This window comes from Peromyscus maniculatus, chromosome 2 (genome assembly GCF_049852395.1).
Source record: "Peromyscus maniculatus bairdii isolate BWxNUB_F1_BW_parent chromosome 2, HU_Pman_BW_mat_3.1, whole genome shotgun sequence".
NCBI lineage: Eukaryota > Metazoa > Chordata > Mammalia > Rodentia > Cricetidae > Peromyscus > Peromyscus maniculatus.
Genome location: NC_134853.1, coordinates 69731021 through 69756721, shown reverse-complemented (window position 1 = coordinate 69756721; position 25701 = coordinate 69731021). Strand labels below are relative to the sequence as shown.

General features: G+C 52.3%; 1 protein-coding gene and 1 long non-coding RNA gene across 2 annotated transcripts in view; one reads left to right on the top strand and one right to left on the bottom strand.

Moving 5' to 3' along the window:
* Positions 1 to 25701, top strand: part of Shb (SH2 domain containing adaptor protein B) — a 117342-nt gene that overhangs the window by 60487 nt on the left and 31154 nt on the right. Inside the window, exon 3 of the mRNA XM_006973710.2 lies at positions 19969 to 20184. Coding sequence (XP_006973772.3) covers positions 19969 to 20184 — 216 coding nt within the window. The remainder of the gene's footprint in view (positions 1 to 19968; positions 20185 to 25701) is intronic.
* On the bottom strand, positions 16698 to 17591 carry LOC143271842 (uncharacterized). Its single transcript, XR_013049089.1, has 2 exons — positions 17317 to 17591; positions 16698 to 17194 (listed from the first exon to the last, which is right to left on the bottom strand). It is a non-coding gene; the product is annotated as an uncharacterized LOC143271842 (long non-coding RNA).

Sequence of the window (25701 nt, the reverse complement as noted above, 5' to 3'; positions counted from 1 at the left end):
GGTCGGGCTGATCTCATGGATCATGTTACTCACTTGCCAGAAACCTTTGCTTTGTCCCACAGAGCCACAGACTTCCAGGTCTTCCTCCAGCGGTGCCCCCCCATCCTCCGCCCCACTTCCCCGCCCAGACTCGGCTCTGCCTCGCTCAGAGCTCCTTCAGCAGCACAGCACAGGGCCGAGGACTTACTGAGGCATGATGAGTAGGGCCTTTTCTCTCAGCCGTCCGCGCCTTGCTTGGAAGTCTCTTCATTGCTACAAACAGAATGACTCGTTGAACTGTGTGATCTCTTTTTCTGCCCTGAAAAATGAGCATCCCAAAACTGTTTGGGGCCTATCCAAGCATGTGCTTTTCTGGGTTTGAAAACAGGCCATGCTGAGACCATTTGTCTGGCTCTGAGGGATGTCCTGAGTGAGTCTCTGGGGCGTCTGCGGTTCAGGGGAGTTTACAGCAACAGAGCCAGTTGTGGTGAGGAACCCGGGGCCAGCAGGATCACGGTCGGGCGTAGGGGTTCCCGGTTCCCACCATCTCTCCCACAGAGCCGCCCTGCCGCTCATCATTATTGCTCCTGTTGCCTTGGAATTACAGTAGATCAACAGGAATGCTCTGATCTCCACTGTGTTCCCCTTTATGAGCGCAGATGAGCCAGCCAGACAACTGCTTTATAGTCCAAGCAGCTCCACCACCCCAGAAGAGTCACTCACTACCTGTTCCGTTGTCCCCAGTGGTGCTGGCAGCCTGGCTCCTCTCTTCTCCATCCTTTTCCAAAGCCTTCCTCCTAGCAGGGATCCCTGTGGGGGACTCAGACCCCAAGGTATATTGTCCATTTGTCCCCCATTGCTTCTGTCCAGCTGTTGGATGCTGCTGTCTACCTGGATCCCTGCTGTCTGATAGCCTGGCTGCCTGGCCTGGAGTGGACGGGAGGACCGCTCAGGTTGAAAGCCACAGAGAGGATCTGGGTTGGGGTGGCAGCTCTTAAAAGTGGGTGTTGTTCATTCAGCAGTAATACTGCACTCGGGCAACCAGGGACCTGGTATAAATGAGACACGGGCCACTGTGGGGGGCAAGCATGGCCCTAGGTTTGGCTTCCTGGACATGGAGCCCTGCAGGGATGCTGTGTGGTCACCAAAATTTTAGGAAAGAGGGAACGTGAAAGCTTTTTTTTCTTTTTAAGATTTATTTACTTATTATGTATACAGCATATATGACTGCAGGCCAGAAGAGGGCACCAGATCTTGTTATAGATGGTTGTGAGCCACCATGTGGTTGCTGGGAATTGAACTCAGGACCTCTGGAAGAGCAGTCAGTGCTCTTAACCTCTGAGCCATCTCTCCAGCCCGAAAGCTTTTTGAGTGGTCAGAATTTGAGTTGAACCCCAGAAGATGAACAGGCAAAAGGGAAGGGGTCTTCTGGGTAGCAGAGGAGTGGACCAGCATGATGGCCCTCAGGACTTAACCAGTGCCTTCAGAGGAACTGAACTCAGGACTTAACCAGTGCCTTCAGAGGAACTGAACTCAGGACTTAACCAGTGCCTTCAGAGGAACTGAACTCAGGACTTAACCGGTGCCTTCAGAGGAACTGAACTCAGGACTTAACCAGTGCCTTCAGTCCTCTGAACTGAACTGATTACCTACCAGAGCTGGGGCCAGAGGATATGGGAGTTGGGTTAGGAAGAAGAAGAAGGAAAGGAGAGATTTGTAGGAATGGCAGCAGCCTAGCCATAGCCAGAGGCGGGCGAGCACCAGAGGAGCCCGCTTGGCCATAGCAGCACAGGTTTGTGAGGAAATGTGGCTGCCAGCATGTCCAGTGACCTTCCAAACCCACTTCCAGGAAGGAATTTGGCCTTTACCCTGGTGTAGTCTGGAATTGCTGAACCTTCACCTTTCTGCCCCGCCCCCTCCAGCTCTCAACTGATCTTTCCCCTGGATTGCACTATTAAGCTCTTTGGAATCCTGCTGATAGCAGGTGGGCACTGGGCCACATGCCACAGTCATCATCACATAGAGCCTCCACTCCAAAGACTGAGGCTAGGTGGAGACTAGAACTCCCATATACAGTCACACGGCAGTTTTTGGTTGTTTGGTTGGTTTTGGTTTTGGTTTGGTGGTGGTTGTTTTCAAGGCAGGTTTCTCTGTTTAACCCTGGCTGTCCTGGTACTCAACTCTATAGACCAGGCTGGCCTCGAACTCACAGAGATCCGCCTGGCTCTGCCTCGCAAATGCTGGGATTAAAGGTGTGCGCCACCACCGCCTGGTTCACTTGACAGTTGAAAGACAGCACTGGAAATGCCTTGGAGCCTTGGGTGATTAATTGAACAGAATAGTGCCATCAGTGCTCGTCCTGGAACCACAGTGACAGTTGGAGTCCCCAGAAGGGCCTGGGAGGGCACTTAGAGGAGGTCAAGTCTAAGCTGGCCTTGGGAAATAGGAGCTGAAAGGGAGAGCCATTGTTCGGGAAGGGCTGGTGCTGACCTTGACGTAGAGCGGGACCATCAGTGGCTGCCCGAGGCTGTCACTGTGAATCTCTCCAGTGTTCAAGGGCTGGGGAGCCTCCTGGAGATAAGGGTTGTAGATTCACGTGCAAGTGCCCACTGACTGACTTACATTTCTTTTCAACCAGCTGCCACTTTATCTGAGTACCACCTTTGAAGTTACACAGGCCCATGCAGTCTGGTCATGGATTCTGCATGCTTTTTGGCTTGGGATCTGGTAATTAGATGTGTGTGAATTGGGCAGGCTTCAGGACCATTGTCCATAGGAACTGATTCTCCCTCATGAGCAGACTTCCCCGGGGTATCAAGGGAGGCTCCGTCCTGTGGAAGTTGGAATGTCCAGTCAAGCCCTGTGAACAGGTAGCCGCAGCTGCGGCAGGTGGCTGCCCTGCCTGTTCCCACCTGCGGCCCCTAGCTAGCGTTGAGTGTACAGCAGGGCAGTTGGACACTTCTCAAAACAGCCATTTCAGGTTGTCAGGACCTGTAGACAGTCCCCAAGCAGCCTGGGGTCGGTTCTGTTTTAAACAGCAGGAGCTTCATGCTGAGCCTGTAAGAGGAATTAGTTGCAAATTAAAGCTCAGGAAACAAACAGATTTGACCTGTTGTATGGAATTGCTGGATGGGACCCAACTGGTGTGGAAGGACATCTCCAGGAATGATGATTTGGGTCTTGGAGTAATTGATCCTAAGCTGTTCCTTCTGGAAGGTAGAGTGGAATACACTCAAGGACCCCAGTGGCAGTGCCCTCCTGTGGAGTGGGTAGGGCTGGCAGAGCACTGGGCAGCTCAGTCAGCCTGTGATGTGGACTCCTTAGGGTTTTGTGAGGTTTCTAGATTCCTTCCCACCTTTTGGCTCCCTGTCTCCTCATGTGATGCCTTCTTTCATTAACGTATTTGACATTGTCAGTGATAAAAGCAGGCTGGGCGAGAGCCTCCCCAGCTGAGGAGGGATGTGGGCAACTGCCCGGCAAGACCTCTGCGGCTCTGTCATCCCTCAGGCTTGGCACATGCTGTGACTGGAGCCTTTTTGCCGGCTGACTAGTGCCCAACCCCCTCTCTTGATTGAGCTGGAGGAAGATTCAGAAAAGTAGAGGTCCTTTAGTCAAGATCAGGGGCCGATGGTTGAGATGTGGGGTCTGGTGGCAGTCGGTATCCTCCATAAAAGGCACTCTGCACCCGGCATTTCGAGTCCTGGTGACGGAGGTGTGGGGCGGCTCACCTCTTTGTCTCTGCAGCAGGAGGAAGATGAGCCAGAGCCCCTGGTCATGTGGCCTGGGGCCGGTGCCTCCTTGTCAGGAGGATGTGAGTGAGATCTGAAGTGTGAGTCTGTGAGTGTCTAGGAGGTACCGGCTGTACTGTGACAGCTGCCGCCCTCCCCTTGGGCTCTGGCCAGCCCTTGCCTCCCCAGTGCTGAGTGAGGACGCTTGTCTGGCAGCGGCACTCAGCTGTCATAGCACATCAGTGGTTGTAGTTCCCAGCTCAGGGAGACATGCCAAGCGCCAGCAGATGATGTACTTAACGAAGCACTCAGGAGAGAGCCTTGGCTCCAGACTGCAGCAGGTTTGAGATGCAGCGCCAAGGTGCTCCTTTCCCGGGGGCTTGGTGGGTGCTTTGGTGCAAATCCGTCAAACTTTTGAACCCACAGAACCAGATTGCGTCTTCCCAGAACCTTGTTAGGATCCTGCAGGGTTGCCTTTTGGGGGAAGGCAGATATGGAAAATACCAAATTGTGGGTTGAAGTCGACTTTATCAAAAAAGCTGTCCAATATAAAATGGCATGCCTTCTCCTGTGGACTTGAACCAACCCGACTGGCTGTGAGTCATATGTCCCAGATGTCAGTTAGGAACGAGGTTGTGGGCCTCTGCCTGTGTGTGTATATCCCTCCCTAATGGGTAACATCTGCACGGGGTTTTATGGTTTACAAGCCTCTTTTATATCCTTTGTCTGGTTTTATTTTATAACAGCCCCGTGAAGTCGATATTAATTTTCTCCCCACTCCACAGCCGAGCCTACAGGGCTCCACTGAGGCAGGCCCCTCGAGTCATGCGCTAGGGTGTTGCAGAGACGGGTTGAACCCCGCTCCAGAGTGCGCCCACAGATTCGTAGAGTTGCCTCCATACTCCATGACTGAAATCACAGAGAACACCTAGATTGTATTTACATTGATTCTATCGTGAACAGGGCCGAAGGGCGACGGAGAGGTGGGATGGAAGGAGTGCTTGCCCAGCACGCCAGCCTTCCTTGGTTCGATTCCCCAGCACGGTACATACCCACTGAGGACGCAGGGCAGAAGAGAAGGATGCCCACCTGCCTCTTGTGCCTTATTCCTCACCCACTGAGGCCTGCTGATGCCATCTAGCTGTGGAGCTCCTGGAAGCTCAGAAGGGTTGGAGGCCTTGCCAGGGTCACCAGCTAGAAGGTGGCTGGCCAGGAAGTCCGTCCACGTGTCCAGGGTGCCTTCTGCTTGCTCACAAAGCATTGCTGCAGTCACGTACAGATGCAGACACAGAACAGTGTGTGGAAGTCAGTAAATGAGTGAGCGGCCATGTCAGCAGGCCACTAAGTTCCGTCACTGTGAAGATGAGGAAGCTGCCAGAGGGGAAGGTGCAGGCTGCTCCGCAGGTGGAGCTGGACCAGACTCCTCCCTCCGGCCCGTCCTCCCTCCAGCCCGTCCTCCCTCCAGCCCGTCCTCCCTCCAGCCCGTCCTCCCTCCGGCCCAGCCCGTCCTCCCTCCGGCCCATCCTCCGCCCACTGGTTCTCAGCCTCAGACAAGCCCTGGTGGTGTGAGGTTCCTGTAAGTTTGGGGATGCTGTGAGAGTTGACCCCAGCCCTCCATCCTCAGGAAGCTGGAAGGGAACCAGAGGTTGCCGAGTACAAGAACACCGTTTGCTGGCATGACTGCCACCCCAGGTCCACAGCTGAGACGCCGCATTTCTCAGGGTTGAGTCCATATCCAGCCACCCAGTTATTTTTAGGTGGGAACTTCCTAGTCTGTGTTCCATCTCACTCTGCCCCTTGCCCAAGCTGTGAGTGTGTTTTCTGTCTGGCACTGGTGCTGGAGCTGCCTTATTTTTAGCATAGCTTGTTTTTCTTCCTGCCTTTCCTTCTAATTTAATATACACACACACATACACACACACACACACACACACACACACACACACACACACACACACACACACACACCCACTCACCACACTCTCACTGAAATAGGTGTTCTTCCCCATCCCACCCTTAGTTCTTATTCTAGGTCACGCAAGTCAATCCATGAGGCACGTGCTAAGCTTCATCTGACTCCAGCAGAAAGGCTGTGGCTTGAGCAAATCTTGAGGCTTTGCTTGTAGCACATACTGCTTGTCATTTTATTAAAGTCTCTTCACCTGTCAGTCACTTCTTCTGTCTCTAGTTCTGGTGTGAGACACTCACATGTACATACCTGATTGCAAATGCAGACGGTAGCTACTAGAGAACCTAGGGAGAGAGCCTGTGTGTGCATGTATGCATAGACATAGACGCTCCCGGGACCTAATTCTCTCCGTGGTGTTCATGACATTTGATTCTGGCCAGAGGCACTCCACAGTTGACACATGCCATCAGACCACAGTTGATGAATTAATCACGTTGTGTCATTGGGTTGATCTGTATTGTGGGGGCTGGCTGTAGTGGCACATGCTGCCATCCTACAGCATGATGCAGGCTGAGGCATAGAAAGGCAAGGTTGGCAGCTGTTGTAGTTTCTGTAGCTCTGCGTGTGTGTGTGTGTGTGTGTGTGTGTGTGTGTGTGTGTGTGTGTGTGTGTGTGTGTATGTGTGCGCGCGCGTGCGTGCGTGGGTGGGTGCGTGCGTGCGTGCACACCCACATATGCATATGCACATGCGTAGGTCAGAGGACAACTTACAAGAGATTTTCTCCTACCTCGTGGGTCCTGGGACTCAAACTCCAGTTGTCAGGCTTGGAGGCAGTCCTCCTTACCTGCTGAGCCTTCTCACCAGCCCCATTCACATTCCTTTGGCCCTTTCCTCATTTGCTTACACTAGGCGGCGGCACCTGTTCATCTGTGCAGACACATTCTTTTCTGCATAAGTGCTTGCTGGTCACATCTCGTCTGGGGTCATTGGTTCCTGTAGACAACTCTGTCAGGTGATTGGAGCCCATTGCTCCGCGTCATTCAGCTCACAGGGACCATCCATCCAAGTCCATTTATTTCTGCCTGTGGGACTAGATATTCTTAGAAAGAAACTCCGGGCCATGTGGTGTTGAATTCTTGTTAAATCTACGAAGTTTACCTCTGAAAAGGCCATCCTCAGTTTATAGTCCCTCTAGCAATCTGTTAGTACTATTTCTTTTGTAGAGTAGACAAGTATGTTAAAAATATGTTTTCTGTGCTAAATTCTGAATTTGTAGCAGACTTGTTTATGTTGTTCCTTCGGCTAGAGTATTTTTGGAGCATCTGCAGAACAAGAGTATGTTAGGCATCGTGGGGGTGTGTTGAGATGGGTTAGACTTGAACCCAGTCCTCAGAAGCAGAAGGGGAGCTTCTGCATTGCTAGAAGGTGGTGGCAGTTTCAGCCTCCCGCCCTCCCCCATGAGCGGAGCAAAGACTCCACTGCCTCTGTTGGATTCATCTTTGATCCCTCAGGTTTCAATTCTTTGTGTCCAAAACTAAACAGGAACTTGCATTTGATCCCAGGGGCAGGTCATCAGGCTGGGTCAGTGCAGGCAGTGAATTGAAAGTGGAGGGAAGGCTGTCCCTGCTTGTAGTCTCCCAGGGCCGCTGCTCTTGGGTTCCAGAAATGGGTGATAGTTCGGTGTTGAGTCTCTCTGCAGGACACTTTTTCGGGGCCCCATGGAGGGGCTGCTGTTTGGTTCTTCTACTTCATTTCCGCCAGGTGCTCCCCCCCCCCAATAGTTCTTAGGATGGCTGTGTGCATGGAGTGGTCTATGAGAGCTGTGCTGGAGGGAGCCCACTGGAATAACCTGGGCAATGGCAGCTTTCAGGTTCCTGCCTCTCCTTCCTGCTCCCGTCTCCTTGCTGGTTCTGCTGTGCTGTGACACTGAGAAATACAAGAGGTGACAACAGAGCTGGAGGAGCTAAGGGAAGAAATAATAAAACCCCTTACTCAGGAACTGACCTCACCGTGACTTGGGCAAGTCCTTTTCATTCTGATTTTCCCATTTCCCCGTTAAGTGTGCATGGCACCTTTGCACGCCAGAATCCTTGTGTGGTTGGGGCTGTAAGAAACCAGCAGTACAGAGGGTGTTCTGAGCTGTGGAGTGCTCTGTAGCCTGTCCTTTTTGCTAGGCTTGGCTTGGAAGTTGACTGGCATCAATCTGGAGCTGGGTGAGGATCCTCAACTGGATGGGCTGGTGGTCTGGGCTGAAGCCACGGCTCTAGAATAGAAAGTGCCTTATGATCCTCCAGGGTAGCCCAAGAAACCAGGCTGAGGGACTCCAGAGATCGTCTGCTCAACCTTCTTGTCTTGCCTGGGAGGACTCTCAGCTCCAAAGGCCTGGGCACATGGTTACCTAGCTGGTGAGCAGAGGCCCAGGCTGGTCCTGGGCCAGTAGCCCCACTGCCTCTGTCCAGAAGGCTGGGGCTGTCCGTCAGTCCCGAGAGGGACTAATTCCTCTCTCATGAGGAAGGCCGGGCAGTTTTTGCCAGTTCTCAGCAGGTCGCTTCCACTGGACAGCTGCACTGGGCATGGGACACGATGCCAGCAATGCTCCCTCAGCATGAGGCAGTGACCGATTACAGAGCCTATGGACAGTTGGGGTTTGACCAGTGTGCCTGGGAAGCTTGGCAGGGTGCCTCGGTTAGGTGATGGAGATCACCAGCCAGAAAAGGTTCCTGGCAGCCCTGGGAATGAGGCCTCTTTGCCTGCTGTCAGTTCATGGTTTTCAGCTTAGGCTGCAGGACTGGGGACCGACACATGGGTTGACTGCCTGTGTAGCATCCAGAACATGCTGAATGGCTCCCTGGTAGACCGGCTACCTAGGACACTGCCCTTGCTTTCCTCAAAGGCTGACTCTAATGATGCCTGTAGGCACCTGCATGTGGCCTTGCCGGATGGTCCTCAGGGCTGGGTGGGACCTGTTGAGATAGCCCCAGTCGCCTAGACTGATAGACTGTCAGCCAAAGGCAGGAAAGTAGCTTGCCTGGTCACTGAGCTGGCATGACCTGGCCCTTCCAGGGCTTGTGACCCTTGCTGACCTCAGCCCATGTTCTTTTTGTGCCTAGTGGAATAGGGGGCAACAGTGGCTGGCTGGAAGGGTGGTCCAGATGGCCAGGTGTTGAGAATGTGAGCTCTGGAGCCAGGCTGCCTCTTTCTTCCTACCCAGAATGGCCAGGGCTGTGAGTTACTACCTCCTAGTTGTCAGAATTCAAAGAGAAAGTTGGAGGTTGGGGATTTAGCTCAGTGATAGACCCTGGGTTTGGTCCTCAGCTCTGAAAAAAGAACAACAACAAAAAAAGACAAAATAGAAACGGGATGTCCTATGCTCAATAGACCTGGTACCCAGTACTCAGAACGGTGTTACTGGATAATTGCACATTGTCTTCCACACTCAACTCTGCTGCTCCAGAGTTTAAGCTCTAGACTAGTCAGTTCCGCAGAGTCCTGTGGCTCTTCCAAGCTGGCTCTGAGCCTCCTTGAGGACATGTGAGGACCTGCACAGTCAGGGTGAGGACGTAGCTCTGACTGGTCTGGCATTAAAGCCCATCCCCCATGGCTTTATCACATTAGAGTGGTCCTAGGTCTCTGAAACCAGACTTCATTGTGTTCAGCAGACTGGAAGATTGCCCCAGAGGGGCACAGACCCTCTGCACCACGACAGTCCTGATGGACTTGTGTCTGGCTCCATTTGCAGAGACTGATGAGTCCCTGCTGGGCGCTGGCCTCTTTCTGCAGCATGGGGAGCCTGGGAATGCTCAGCTCACCCTCTCAGGGTTGGCCTGAGGATGCTGGCAACCCACCAACCTGACTCTGGACCTTGTATCTTGTATCTGTCTGAGACTTCATTTCTGCACCATACAGTGCAGTACAGGTTGAGTATTGAAAGTACTTGGGACTGGAAAGTTTTGAGATTTGGGTTATGTTCTGGACTTGGGGATCTTTCTATGTATTGGGACCCAAGTATAAACATGAAAGTTACATATGCTGTACACAGCTACTGGCAGCAGCCTAAAGATAGTTGTATATGATATTTCGGCTTGCCTGCATTTTGACTGCAGCCTATATATAACATGAGGCCCAGTGTGGAGTTTGCTTCTTATGAGGTCATGTCAGCACTCAAAAGGTTTTGGGTTTTGAATTTTTAGATTTGGACATGTATTAATCCTCCCTGGGTCTTGGGTTGAAGAACACTTAGCTCCCAACTCCCAGGACAGTACCTGGCATAATAGCAGGCGCTAGAAGCGAATCACCATTAGTGAATTAAGTTGATGGTAAATGGTGATTCTCGGTTCTCCTGCTGAACCATGAGTTCACCAAGAGCTGTGTCTTAATCCCTTTCTGGTGTAGGGACCAATGTTGTACATAAAGGGGCATCAGTGAGTGCTTGGAGAAGAAAAGCAGCAGGCTCATCGCTTGCCTGTGACCTCGCAGTAGACTTGGAATAGATGTGTTGGCTGGGCCGATGGCTCGCTAGTTGAATTTTTGGTGCACAATCATGAGGACTAGAGTTTGGATCTCAGTACCCATGCAGCACCTCTGGCATTCCACAGATGTTGTCAGAAGATTTCTCCGGTCCTGCCAAGCCCCCACAGTCCTGTGGCCTGCTTATAAAATAATCATTCAGATGCTTATATTAATTATAACTGCTTGGCCATTAGCTCAGGCTTATTATTGACTAGCTCTTACATTTAAATTAACCCATAATTCTTAACCTATGTTTCGCCACATGGCTTGGTACCTTTTCTCAGTTAGACATTCTCATCTTGCCTCCTCGGCATCTGGCTGGTGACTCCTGACTCTGCCCTTCCTCTTCCTGTCTCTCTCCTGGATTTCTTGCCTGGCTATAACCTGACTCGCCATAGGCTTCTCTATTAGCCAATCATAGTAACACATATTCACAGTATACAGAAAGACATCCCACAGCACACAGACACCTGTAACTCTAACTCAGAGACATCCAACACACTTTTCTGTGTACTTACCCACAAACACATCATGTGCACATACACTCATCCATGCAGGTAGACAGATATGCACACGCATGTGCAAACACACACAAATAAATCTTTAAAAAAAAGTGGCCTCTTTAAAAGGAAACCCATCCCCTCATTTCCCTTCACCCCAGTGAGTCTCTACAGAATGCCATCCCGTCCATCTGTCCGTCCATCTGCCCCGCGCCCCCCCCCCCCCCCAGGCAGTCAGTCATTAGATGATGCAGATCAATGGCCTGGGCTCCAAGGACACAGCAGAAAAGACACAGAACACATAAGAGCCCTGTGGTGAGGCTCGTGTGGGCTTGTAAATCGGGGGTGGGTGGTGGGTGGGCAGGCATGTTGGTACACAGGCTTTGTCTACTCTGGTACTTAAGGCTGGAGGGGCTCAAGAAGGCCCTGTCGCTGGACAGACAACCAAGGAAGGGGAGCGGACTGGACCTCCTCCTGGCTTCAGACTGAGCCATTTTGTCTTCCCAGGGATGAACACAAAAGAACAAGTGTAGGCTTGCTGAGAACATGGAGATTATTGTTTTGGGTCCACACCCCTGCTTTGCAAAGCCCAGCCTCTGCTGGTTGGGTATTTCTATGCACACCTATGAAAGAGATGCCAGAAGAAGTCTTAATTAGTTGTCAGCTTCCTGGCTCTATGCAACTCTGGAAATGGAACTAGATAGAGGAGGAGGGTATGGAACCTGTGTGTAGGGTCAGATTGTCTCCAGGTCCTGTCTCTGAGCTGCTCTGCCCTATCTGACTCACCCCAAAAGACAGACTGCTCACCTGCAGCCTCCAAGGAACACCTGAACTCTAAACGCCTGGGCAAGTGCCTGTTAGGGAGGGTCTTTCTCTGGCAGGTGTTCACAGTTCAGATGAAGAGGATGCTTCTCTCCCTCTGATGTGGTACCCTGGCACCGGGCTGGGTTTCAGCTGTGTGTCTAATTAGGAACAGCCGCCCGCCACTCACATGGAGCTCCTCACTTGGTGGAGGTGCTGGATGTGCTTTTAACACCTCAGAGGCCTGCCATGCTTCCCAGAGATTAGAACAAGACAAGTTGATGAAAGAGATGTCAGAAAGCATCTGGGAGAGGCGGGAAGAACCCTGGTCCAGGAGTACAGGTCTTCAGGCCTCTTCCCTGCGTCACTAGGCCTCAGATCCCCCAGGTGTGCACGGTGAGGACTGAACATACTGAGACTTCCTGTGCATATTTCACGTCGCTCACGGCAGTAATGAGAGCCTGGCTCTCACTTGGGGTGTCAGACCGCTAAAGGAGCTGCTGAATTCGGAAGTTGTGGAGTCGGAAATGGAAATGGGTTTTGAGGTTGGTGTAAAGCCTTTCTTTAAAGCTTCCTAGGAGGACTCACCTGTCCAGTTGCAGCAAGCAGATCGCCGAGGCTGTGGGGGAAGGGCAGTCTCAGAGAAGAGGTCTTGTGGGGTTCCAAGGAAGCCTCGGGTAACTGAGACAGCAGCACTCCTGGGGTGTTGCTTTGCACCAGGCCTCAGTTGGCATGTGTAGCTTCATTAGTCCGTGACTTCTCCTAAACTGTGCACTTGTCTCACACAGTGATAAGGAAACTGAGGCAGCTTGCCTCAAGTCGAGCAAGTGCTGAAACGAGTCTTCTGTCTGTCGAAGCAGTCTGGCAGTGGTTTTTGTCTTCCAGCCTATGTGGTTGACCTCCCCACTCCCAGACCCAAGTTTTCCTCTCTCTGAGGTCTCTCTGTGGGGCAGCCTGGTCCATAGCATCATTCTAGTAACGCAGCCTTTCCTAACCACCTGGGACTCAGTCTCACCCACCTACAGCCCCAGCGTCACAGGCATGCTGTCCCCATGGCTACGCTGCCTGGAAGAGAGGTCAGAAACGGTGGGGATGCTGGCGACGTGGTCTGGAAGAGGAAGGGTGTCTTAGGCTAAGAGTGACAGCAAGACTTGGGTGGAGGCCTCTGAGGACCCTGTCCCCACGGAGCTCTGCCATCCTGTGACTTGAGAATTGCTCTGGATTCTCAGGAAGGCCTGGGTGGAAAGGTTAGAGGTGAGAGCTGCTGCCAGCACTGCCATTTCCGGGGAGGCTGCTGCACACCTGTGCCCTCCGCCCAGCCCACCTGGCACACCTGTGCCCCACCACCCAGCCCACCTGGCACACCTGTGCCCCTCCACCCAGCCCACCTGGCACACCTGTGCCCCTCCGCCCAGCCCACCTCTCACACCTGTGCCCCTCCGCCCAGCCCACCTCTCACACCTGTGCCCCTCCGCCCAGCCCACCTCTCACACCTGTGCCCCACCACCCAGCCCACCTCTCACACCTGTGCCCTCCACCCAGCCCACCTCGCACGCCCGTGCCCCACCACCCAGCCCACCTCACACGCCTGTGCCCCTCCACCCAGCCCACCTGGCACGCCCGTGCCCCTCCACCCAGCCCACCTGGCACACCCGTGCCCCACCACCCAGCCCACCTAGCACACCTGTGCCCCTCCACCCAGCCCACCTCGCACACCTGTGCCCCACCACCCAGCCCACCTGGCACACCTGTGCCCCTCCACCCAGCCCACCTCGCACACCTGTGCCCCACCACCCAGCCCACCTCGCACGCCTGTGCCCCACCACCCAGCCCACCTGGCACACCTGTGCCCCTCCACCTAGCCCACCTTGTCCAGAGGCCCCAGGAAGTGTCTACTCTCAGAAGCCACTCGACCTTCAGCTTCATCTATGCTTGCGTGTTGTAGACCCTCCAGTCCCCTGGGCTTGTCTCTTCTATCCTGTGCCCATTTTCTCTCCCATACCATTGTGCATGAGCCCAGGTCTGAATTCTTCATGGCCTTCACAGATTGTCCTTGTTCTTAGGTTATAGCCTAAAGTCTCACTAGGGACCTGGGCCGTGCCTCTATGTATTGGGCCTCTGGCCCTCCTTTGTTGAGGGCACCACCTTCTCCCATAATGGGAGTCTAGGGACAAGGACTGAGTGACATGGAAGACAGGTGGTGCTGGAGAAGGGGGGATGCCTGAGATGGAAGCTCACAAGTCAAGCTACTTAATCTTTTGAAGGGTAGGGAGAAGGTAATGAAAAGAATTATATGGCTGGAGAGATGGCTCAGAAGTTAAGAGCACTGGCTGTTCTTCCAGAGGTCCTGAGTTCAATTCCCAGCAACCACAAAGTGGCTCACAACTGTCTGTAATGAGATCTGGTGCCTTCTTCTGGCCTACAGGCATACATGCAGACAGAACAGAATATACATAATAAATAAATTAATTAAAAAAAAAATGAATTGCTTTAGGCCTGATGTGGTGGTGCATGGTATTAATCACAGCACTTCAGAGGCAGAGACACGTGGGTCTCTGAGATCCAGGCCTGCCAGGGCTACTTTGTTCCCCCAAACAAAAGAATTACTTTATTCTAGTCTTCTAACAGACAAGTTATTTTTCCCAAAGTATATTGTATTTTTTAACTTAGATATGACTACTTTCGATACACAGATGAAAGGCTGCCTGTATTGGAAAGAAATGTACATATCGAGAGTTTTCTGGAAATCTGTAGAGAAAAGCTGAGCAGATGTGCTCATCACCTAAGCTGACATAGCTGTTGAGGTCACACATCAAGATGAACTGTGTCCGCTCCTGTCTGTACCCAGCTTGGCCTGTCCCAGTCCCACCTCTAACCCCCCTCTTGTCTTCCCTGTTTCTTTATCTCTATGACCTGGGCTTCTTCAGCCCTTCAGTAGCATCCAAGCAAAAAGGAAGGTGTGTGCCTCAGAAGTGTCCGGGTGACACAGTGCAAAATGCTGTAGCTACTTTGGAAGACAGTTGGGCAGTTTTCCCCAAAGTAAGCATAGAAATCATATTACCTAGTACTTAATCCAGAGAAGTTGCACAAGACTATTTAAAACTTTATTTATAATTGCCAAAGCCCAGAAGCAGGCAAACTATCTTTTAGTAGGAAACTGGATGAACTCGGTAACACCCAGACAGTGGAGTATTGGTGACATCCTACGAAGTGAGAGGCTGGAGAGATGACCTAGCAGCTAAGAGTGCTTGCTGCTTGTGCAGAGGACCCAAGTTCAGTTCCCAGCACCCACATCTGGTAGTTCACATCTGCCTGTAACTCCAGCTCTGGGGGACCCAGTACCCTCTCCTGACCTCCACAAGCAACTGCACTCGTGTACACACACACAAATCCTTTTTCTAAAGAGACAAGCTATAATTGAGCTATCAAAAGAGGGGAAGACATAAAAGAAATTAAAATGTGTTTTAGCGAACGACGCTGATCCGAGGACTCGGCATACTGCCTGATTCCAGCCATATGTCATTCTGGAAAAGGTAAAATTATGGAAATGGAGCCAGGCGGTGGTGGCGCATGCCTTCATCACAGCACTCCAGAGGCAGAAGCAGGTGAATCTCTTGAGTTCAAGGCCAGCCTGGTCTACAAAGTGAGATCTAGGACAGGCTCCAAAAGCTACACAGAGAAACCCTGTCTCAAACCCCCCCCCCCAGATGATGGAAATGGGGAAAGATAGAAGATTGGCAGAATTTGGAGGGAAGAGCTGAGAGTGGGCAGAAAGCAGATGATGTCTGTGGAAACGCCGTGCATGCCGTGGTGATGGTAGACACGCCATTGTACGTCTGTCTGAGTCCACAGTCCACCACCAGGGGTGACGCTCACACTCTGTGGCCTTTGCCTGATGATGGTGTAACATCAGTGTAGGATCATCAGCTGTAATAAGCTGCTGTGGTGGGGTGTGCTGATAATGGCTGTGTGTGTTTAGGGGCGCAGGATACATGGGACAGCTCTCCATCTTCTGTTCAGCTTTTTGCAAACCTAGAAAGCAGTTCTGTTTTTAAAGGTGGGGAGCAGAGTTGGTAAGTACAGGGCAAAGTGTAGCTTGTTTTCTGTCAGGCCCCAGATCTAACCCCCGTCACATCCATTGGAGGGGGGGGCTTCTGGTTTGCAGCAAGCTCAGCCTGTCCTGGTTGTCTCTCTCTTTTCCTTGACTGTCAGTTATGAGCCTGGCTTTTCCAGCCCTCTGGTAAATGCTGCAGGTGAATTCTTAGGGTCCTTTCCTAATCGAACATTCTCTGGTTGTGTGGAGTGGGGAGGATGTGTTCGTTTTCATTTTTGTTGTTTTCTCATCTACTTGAAAACCTTTCTACTCCAGAGGTCAGGAGAAATCCCCACACTGTCAATTTAATGTTTCTGCTTGCTGCCTACAAGGCATGAAATCACAGCCTGCCTGCCACCCAGTGTTGAAGGTCATTTTCCTTTAAGGAGCACATGGTGATGTCTAGATAACTTGTGGCTTAGAACATATGGCCACCGACTCCCCATTAGATCCCCTGGGGACTGTCACCAGTGGACCTGGCTTATAAAGGGGATGTGCCATGGCCATTAGGCAGGAAACCCAGTGTCCTGCCAGGTGGCCTGGCCTGGTGGCCCTTGCCTCGCTGGTGCTCTTGGCAGCCTCTCGGGAGAGGAACTGCTCCCATTCCCGGGGGTGTGGGCTGGTGGCTGCTTCTGAGACAGACAGCCCAGCCTGTCTGCCCAACGCATCCGTGCCTGCGCTCAGTGTTCCCGTCATATTACATCTTTTTCTTCCCTAGCATCTTTGGTCATTATTCTCACAACTTTGAAAACTAGTTACACAGTGCTCTCTTCCCTCTCCACAGCAGCTATTTACCTTCCTTGGTAGGTTTTTCAGCTCTTTATTCCTGTGTGGCGGTATTTGGGACATTACTGTCACCTCAGTTTAGATGTTACGGGTAAAACGTGCCAGGTTGGTTTTGAGCAATTCCTGAGCAGGGAACACAATTCCCTTTGCAGGTGTTCACCTTGCCAGGAATTGTTTAGGAAGTTCAGTTCTACTCTGGCTCTCAACACACAAACATTTCTGTATTTTAATTTTTAGCTCAACATAATTTCATGTGCGTGTTCCCGTGTACTTACATTATCTTCCTGTTTGTCATTTTAATGACTGCTTAATATTCCATCCAGTTAACATGCCATAATTCACTTAACTATTCCCTATTGTTGAGCCCTAATGAAAATTTAAATCCATCATGTAATACACAGAGAAGCTGGTTTTAATGACCACAGTGGCATCCCGACAGCCTCAGCTGCCATTACAGACCCAGCTTTCTCAAGGCACGATCAATCCTGCATGAGAGGTGTCTTCCAAGTCCCTCTGATTGAATAGCTAATCTGTTCTCAGCACGTTCTCCTTCAGGCTGGTGTTTATGTAGCTTGCCTGTTTCTTCTCAGTGTTACTTGGCACTAAGCTGTGTGCACGTGGCATTTCCAGGCCCTTCATCACTGGTATCTGGGGTTTTAACAGTTAATGGGAATTGAAGGTCTAGAATGGTGTCTGGCTATCAGTTCTTGTTCATCTACCTCCCCACATTCCCTTGAAAGTCTGCAGTGGTTTCTGGAGGGAGGAGCAAAGTGCTTTCCTCAGAAGCATATCTGTGAGCTTCTTTATGCCCCTAGAATAGCAGTTTTCAACCTGTAGGGCATGGCTGCTTCGGAGGCGGATGTTGAACGACCCTTTCCCAGGGGTCACCTAAGACCATTGGAGAACACAGGTATTTACTAAGTTTGCTTATAACAGTAGCAAACTTAGTTATAAAAGTAGCCCTGAAAATCATTTTATGTTTGGGGGGTTGCCACACGTGAATTGCTTACTGTATTACAGGGTCGCAGCGTTAGCAAGGTTGAGAACCACTGCCTTAGAGAAAGTGGCCATTCCCACGGGCCATGTGAGTGAAGGAGAGGGTGGTTTTCCCAGGTCAGCTTCATCAGCCGCATCCCAGTGTCCCCAGGCTCGTGTGTCCTCCTCAGAACCAGGAGGAGATGTCACGGACCCCCACAAAGCAGTAAGGAGCCCAGATAGTTGAGTTCATGAAGGGATTTACAAAGTCAGCGTGGTGCTTTACCGTTGGTGCCCCCTTTACCGTTGGTCCCCCCTTTACCGTTGGTGTCCCCCTTTACTGTTGGTCCCCCCTTTACCGTTGGTCCCTCCCCTTACCGTTGGTGCCTTTTCTTCTCATTTTTTCTTCCCCTCTGTGTGACAAGGGTAGCATGGTGCTTAAAACTGAACAGTCCCCACAGAACCCATAAAAGCCACCACCTCTTACCAAGGTATGGGGCCGTCTCTTGGGAGATCTGTTCACATGGACACAACCACAGTCGGGGTTTTTCCCGTTCATTCTCTCCCTTTCCAGAGAATGAACATTCTCATTTTCAGTAGTTTGTGCCCACACCCCACCAGCTCTCTTAACACTTGCAGACCCCTCTTTTCCACGGAGAGAAAGCTGGCCTTGGGCTCCCTCCGCACGGCACCACAGTGGTACCGTCTAGTGGGCCTGTTTGTCATCCAGTCTTTGTATGTTTAGAAGTTGTTTGGGGGAAAGACAGCTACTTCTGGGATATCTACAGAAACCTCCTTTTTAAAATAAACTTAACAACAAATAACAGTGGTACTCTGGAAGCCAGAGCCGTAAAGTCGCTGTGGGACTTGGTAAAGTTTGGTAAATACTGGCATAAGAGTTAATGCAGTCCTGAAGGGCAGTGTGCAGCCATTGGCCTGTTGCATCAGGGCACAGGACGGGCTCTGTTTTCTGGTAAGATGCCCTTGGCCTGTAGAGCAGGGATCAGATCTTGCTTGGGAAGGTACCTGTCCTTCATGTGTTCCAGCAGCAGTCCTGCCAGGCCTGTGCCCGCTGCCAGGTCTCGGCATCCAACATCTGGTTTGGAAAGTGTGTCACACATACCTTGAAACGCATCCCTGCCTCCCTCACCCTTTGTGGTCGGCTGTACTGCCACTCCCTCCGGGAACCTGGGACCACAGCACAAGGGGACAGCAAGTGTCCCCGTCATGAGACGTTACTTAGCCTTGAAGACAAGTGAGGTTCTGCCACGTGGGCCTGCCTTGGAAACGCAATGCCATGCGCAGTAAGCCAGCCCCAGAAGGACAGATGCCACCTCTTCTCCTGCGGGAAGTAGCCAGCCAGAGTGGGCAGAATGAGAGAGGTGGACAGACTAAGGGCTGGGGGAGGGGAGAGGAGGACCCCTGTTTAATGGGCACAGAGTTGGAGTTAGAGAAGATGAGGAAGTTTAGGGATGGACGGTCGTGATGCCTGCACAAGGATGCTTGTGCTGAAGGCCCGTGAACTGTCTAGGCAACAGTGGCCAAAGTGGAGAGGTTTTACATACATCATTATCTACAGTGAAAAGCTAAAGTTGGAGCCAAGCGTGGTGGCCCTTGCCTCTACTCCAGTCACTGGGGAGATTGAGGCAGAGGAATCATGAATTCCAGGCTAGTCTGGACCACCTAAAAGTTCCATAGGCTACATTGTGAGACCTTAAAAAAGAAAAGCAAATAAACTGTGAGCTTGTCCTTTACATAATGGAGCCTTGGCTCACCCTGGTCCTACCTCAGAGGATGCTATCCTTTTCTGCTTCCACTTACCAGAGTCGTCATTTCAAATGTAGGTTCTTTTCTCCTGCCCTACCTCGTCCAGGCCACTGTGCCCACCTTCCCTTACCTCAAGTCAGTGACGTGATGATGTAAGTGTTAGTTCCTAGAAATAGCAGCCTTCCCCTGAGAAACCGAGACAGTGAAGGTCCTGCATAAACAGCAGGTGTTCACGATCTAGAAGCCAGTCAAGTTTCCTTGCTTGGCCAGGAAGGAAGGCCTGAGTTCAGGATCCCAGCAGCATCATAGTAACTAGGTTCTCTTTTCTGGATAAGCAACTGAGATGTCTGTCTGCTGCCGGGGGTGACTAGTCGGTCACCCATGTATGTCACTCTTCCCAGAAGAAGCCACCTCCTGTTCCCACACCTTTCAAATCCCCGGCATGTTCAGTTGGGCCAGATGAGCGGGCTCTGGAGTACAGAATTACAGGGAGGAATCACTCAGCTTCACAGCGTTGAGGAGTAGCCTGGCCAGGTCCTCTCCAGGAGAAACTTCGCATGTTGAGCTGGGTGGGAGCAGGAGGATCCTTTGGCCTGATGTGGATCTGTGGGAATGTGGGAATGGGATTGAAAGGCTCCAGTGGTGAGACAGGGCCAGCATACACAGCTGGCCCCTGTCCTTGAAGACAGATAAGACAGTGGAGAGAGCTGTTGTTAGGTTGTCGTTTATGGTCTTGGGAAGCAGGCCCTCACCTAGAGAGCTGAGAAGACAGACACTTTCTCAGTGCAGGGCAGCCAGGAATAGAAAGGGTCGTCTCTGCCGGCCCCACCTCTCTGGCTGGCAGCTCTGACGTCAGACCTGTTTCCTGGTTGGGGACTGCACACCTGTGACGTCTCTGCTTCTTTCCTTTTTGCCTGCAGAATTCCAGAGGCAGGAGAGTGTCCGGTCCCAACACAAAGGCATCCAGTTATATGACACCCCTTATGAACCCGAAGGCCAGAACGTGGACTCAGACTCGGAGAGCACTGTGAGCCTTCGGCTGCGGGAGAGCAAGCTACCCCAGGATGATGACAGGCCCGCCGATGAGTACGACCAGCCTTGGGAATGGAACCGGGTCACCATCCCCGCCCTGGCAGGTAGGAGCCATGTCCCTGCTGGGGAGGCAGTTGCTGAAGAGAGGTCAGCGCTAGCTGAAGTCAGCAAAGCACAAGTGAGTCCAGCCTAGCCAGGCAGACACCAGTGGAGTCGGGCTGTTCTTTCCCCTGGTACCCATGGGCCCTTCAAAGATGATTCCAGGTTCCTGAGGGAAAGGAGGACAAGCCAAAGAGAAACTCCAGTCTGGCACTGCGAGGTTCCAGTCCAGTCTCCCCACTTGCATAGGAGCTGGTCCCTTGGGTCTCATTTGGTCCTGCACAGCTTCAGGGCTGAGTTTCCTATCTGTAACTGAGCTCGGAGCTCAGGCTCCTCAGCTGGTTTCCCCACTGCAGCCCGTCTACAAAGTGGTGCGGCCACTGTCCCAAGTCAGAAACACATGCCCATGCCCTTCGCCTTTCTCAGGCCCACTCCTGAGACTATGCTGATGTCTAAAACTGAAAAAAGACAGTTTATGCTCATGAGGAATCAGGCCCCTGGGATGTCTGGCACAGGCATTTAGAGGAAATTTGTACATCCTTGTGGTGGAATATTGTACAGTCAAGAGTAAGCGAGGTTTAGAGTGAGTTTGTAACCAAGGGCAACACTTTGGTGTAACATTAAAAAGTGTAAACCAGATGCCCAGCCACACACCCCAGTACTCTTCCTGAAGTGCCCATCACAGCCTACATGGAAAGATCCTCAGCTCCCAACACCCTGCTCAAATAGCCGTGTCTCTGTGAGCACCACCCTGGTATCTAACCATGCATCTACAGACATCCTTGCATGCTCTCTGGGCCTGTCAGGCTTCTCACACCATCACAGAGCTGCTTCTGTAGACGCAGGGGAACCAGAGGGGCAGGTTCCAGCACGAGTGGGAGGGCTTGGTGCCATCCACAGCTCTTTGCAAACACTAACTTGATTGGAAGGGCAGCCCTCCCAGACACCGTCTGCCCAAGCATGAGTCAACACCACAGGCAGGTGTTAGGTTCCCCTGTCGCATGCTGGACCCTCAGAGGGACTGTAAGGGCCGTTGTTGCTTGTGATGCTCTCGTCTAGTCTGACACCTCGCTCTTGGTGGTCTCTGACCAGCTGTGTTGGCATTGCCTAGGAGCTGCTCAGAAATCTAGCATCTTGGGCCCGTGAGATGGCTCAGTGAGGAAAGGTGCTTGCCGCCAAGCCTGCTGACCATGGTTCAATCCCTGGGTCCCACAGGATGGAAAACGAGAGTTCTTGCAAGTTGTCCTCTGATCTCCACATACATGCCTTGGTGCATGCACATGTATGAACGAACGAACGAACGAACACACACACACACACACACACACACACACACACACACACACACACACACACACACACGGCAGGCTTCATTGTCTTGGGCCTTATACCAGGCATACACAGTTGGAGTATGTTCTTCCAAATCCTAGGTGATCTTAATGGGGAGGACATCATCTCTCAGAAGGCTGTCTGTCTGGAACCTGCTCACTCATGCTTGGAGACGGTTTTAGATAGAGCTGGTTGGTTGCAACTTTCAGGACCTGAAGTATTCATTCTGTTCTTGGTTTTGGTCACTGATTTATGATCTCTAGTGTCACCGTCACTCCAATTCCTGCCCTGCCTTCCCTCATCGAGTCTCTTGGCTTTACATGCCCTACTCCAGAGCAGATGCTGGCTGTGCTTGTCCCAGACAGCTCTGGGCTCCCTACTTATTTCCTTGGATGAAAGAGGAGGTGGATCCATCCATCACTCCTGGGCTGGAGGATGCAGTGAACACCAGCCTCCAGTCTGTTTACTCTATTCAGGCAGCAGCAGGTAGAGGCCAGTCGGCCGCCTCCGGTAATGACGATGCTTTGTGGCAACTTGATTGGATTGCTGAATGTCATCATGGTCCCATTTCCCAGCCCTGAAATGTGGTTACTTGGAATGATGGACACAGTTTCCTACTGAGGGGCTGTTACATGTTGCATGAGTGTGCATGCACATGGGGAGTGCGTGTGCAGGTATGCATGTGCAAATGTGTGCACTCACACTTCAGTGAGTTCCTGGAGTGTTCAGGGACTGGCAGTGCTCCTAGGTCCTGTCCTTACTGCGGTGCCTTCTAGAAACAACCCAGTTGTTTTCAGTCTTGAGCGTGCTAGGGAGCAGCTGTGTGGGATGAAGTTTGCTGAGCTCAGCTGTCCCTTCCTCTCTTCACTGCTCTGTTTTTGTGACTGTGCTCAGCCTGGCTGGAGAAGCCTGAGTGGGGGACGCTTTTCCATACTTTCAAATTCCCGAAAGGGGACGCTTTTCCATACTTTCAAATTCCCGAAAGGCATAGAACTGGGCCCTCGGAGGGGAAGACCCAGACTAGATCCAGGGAGTGGTAGGCATTTTGGAGGAACTAGATTGTGTAGATGTATTTTCCAGCCTCAGAGGCTGCTGTCGCAGCTGCATTGAGGAAGGTGGGTGGCAGAGAGTCGCTCTGCTCTGCAGCAGCAGTGTGGACTGTAGGCAGTTCTGGGCGCATGCCCATTCCCCTGGAACCCCCCAGCGTGCCGATGAGAGTGGGAGGGAGGATGCTGCCCTGCTCTGAGCTGGTGACAGGAGGCCCCTTTCAGCCAAGACCTGGCAGGCTGCGTGCGCACACGCGTTTGTGTGTGTGTGTGTGTGTGTGTGACACAGAGACAGAGACAGAGATAGGCAGACAGGCAGACAGAGGTAGATCCTCTTGTCCATGTCTCTCTGGGAACTTTACCACAGGAAGATTCCATGGTCGCCCTGCCTCTGTGAAGAGGGTATTGTGGGAGGATGAGGTGGCCTAGCTCCCTGGAGTGGGGGTCTCCCCTTCACTCGGAACTCGGCAGTGCATACTTTGTTAAGGATAGAGACTTGGGGAGTGAGGTGAGAAATCTCACCAGTCCTTCGCGAGCCCTTGGCACTCGTTCTCTTCGAGTGGTGTGAGGTGGTGAACGTTGGGGTGACAGCTTGCAGGACCAACAGGCTCTGCACAGAACTTGGCCTGTGGCCAGGACCACGGATTGGGGTGAGGAAGCGCTCAGCTTGGATGGCAGGCACCTGCTGCTATCAGGTTTCTCAAGGGGTTGTACCTGTTCTGGGGATTTTGACTGCCTCCCTGGCAGGGGATCCCAGCAGCCCTGCGGAAGCCTTGGTGAACTTGCTTCCCATCTGGAAAGTGGGGGCTCACAGCGCTATCAACTCCGCACCTTCTGCATGCATTGTCTCCTTGTGTCCTTGTGGCCACCCTCTGCGTGGGAACAGGGGCCCTGCCTGGTCAGCAGCAGAGCTAGTCTAACTGCAGAGCCTGTGCCCGAGCCTCTGTGCCACATGAACTATGTGTGGGGGCTGTAACTGCTGCAGCTCCAGCCTCACGTGCCAGCATGAGGTTCCAGAACAGCTCCAGCTAGAACAGCTCCAGCTAGGATCCCACCTTCTAACACAAGAAGGACCCTGCATACTGTACAGTCCTACTCCCTCTGTCATGGAGAAACTGAGGCAGAGGGGAAGAGAACCATAAATGACCTTGTGGCAGAGCCAGTCAGGCCATCTGTGGATGTGGAGAGCTGCAGGCGGGTCTGAGAAATAATCCGAGCACTTGAGAGTGTGGTGTAGCGCCTGAGAAGGCTCTGCTGGTCCTGAGGGAGACGTGACTCACTACCTCAGGATTGTCTCGCTTCAAGGTACTTTCATACAGTGTCCTGGGCTCCGCCAAAGGCAGAGATGGAGAACAGACACATGACTCAGGTGGGCATATCACTCAGCAGTCACTTGGAGCCCTTGTCTGTGCCCCATACCAGCTCCCTGGCATGTTGATCTGCCTTTGAAAGTTTAGGACAGCGTGTGCCATCTGTTAAGACCAAGGGCAGGAATCAGGCAGTCCCACGTTTGCTTGCCAGCTCAGCCATTCATCAGCTTAGACCTCAGGCAGGACGCTCAGCTCAGCCTCCCTGTGACCCTCAGTTTTCCCATCTAAAGAGAGCTAACAGTCCTGAGTTCAGTTCCCAGAAACCACATGGTGGCTTGCCATCATCTCTATATAATACAATTTGATGCCTTCTTCTGGCGTGCAGGCATGCATGCAGACAAAACACTGTATGCATAATAAGTAAATAATCTTTAAAAAGAAAAGCCATTGTGAGCCCTAAAGGGTTGTGCCTGTGAGGTTTATTACTGGAGTTCAGGACAGCTTGTTAAATTAAATAAAGCTTAATATAAAAACAGTGCTGCATGAAGAGGCCTCATTTACACCCTCATTCCTAGTTATGCCTGGCAATGGCAAGCAGGGACAGGTGTCCTGAGAGCAGTTCTGCCGTGGGGACCCTCCACTCGAATGCCACCTGCCAGGATGCAGCCTCACCGTGTTCATCTGAGGCTCAGGCCGGCGTCCATGTGAGAGCGAGAGGGTCCTCTGCCCTCCCCTGTTCTGGACATGGCGTGCTTGGCCTTCTAGGACAGGCATTTGGAACTGGAGTTGCCAGTAAGGCACTGCAGAGGGTCACAGCACCAAGAGCCACCTGAGTCCTGACCAAGTGTGGCAAGATGGGAGAACTCAAGTTCTCAGGGGACCCCACGTGGAGAGCCCCCAGTTTACTGATTGCATCCTGTGCTTAGTTGGGGGGCTGAGGGAGCCCGGGAGGGGGTATCACAGCTCTTCTCAGGCGGCACTAGTGGCAGCCCTTCTAGGGAGCCTCCCCTAACATGACGGTCCCTTGTCACCCTCCCGGATTGGGCTGGGCCTCCTGTCACATTCCAGGGATGGTCTGCTCTGGAACGCCAGATACACACTTGTCACTCTGCTCTCGTGGGTGCTGGGGCTGTGCCAGCCCTGTAGGTGGCCTCTCTGGAGTTCTGACACCTTCTCAACATTCTAAAGGCATCCGAAAGGACTGAGGAAGAGAGAGTGACGTTTAGGTATGGCTGTTTCCCGAACAGGTGTGAGTCATCTGAGCCAGCTCAGTGGCTGATTTGAAGGACCTGGGCATGGTAAACGGAGGAGGAGGAGGAGGAGGAGGAGGAGGAGGAGGAGGAGGAGGAGGAGGAGGAGGAGGAGGAGGAGGAGGAGGAGGAGGAGGAGGAGGAGGAGGAGGAATGGACAGGAAGCTAGCTTCTATTGAGCAGCAATTGCAAACCTGGTTTAAGTTAACCCTGTAAAGCCCTGCCGGGTAGGTGTTGTGTCACGGGGACAACGTAAATGACAACCCTGAAGCTCAGAGAGTAAGTGGCTCCGCGGCGTCGCATAGCAGTGAACTGGGTCCATCTGAAGAAGTGCTGTCCTCGCCGCTGTCACATGGGCTTCGTCCGGAAAAGGTGTGCCTCCTCAGGGGCTCAGAGTAAGCAGGCCCCGAGTCTGCAGAGAGTCCCACAGGGAGTCTCAGACCTGGTCACAGGCTGCCACACAACTGGCGTCCCTCCGTCCCAGAAAGCCTCCAGTCTCCTTCATGGCCTCCCAGAATGCCTTGGGCCTGTGAGGAAATTAACAATTGTGTTTGTGTGGGGAGCTTTTTGCTGTGTAATGAGTAACA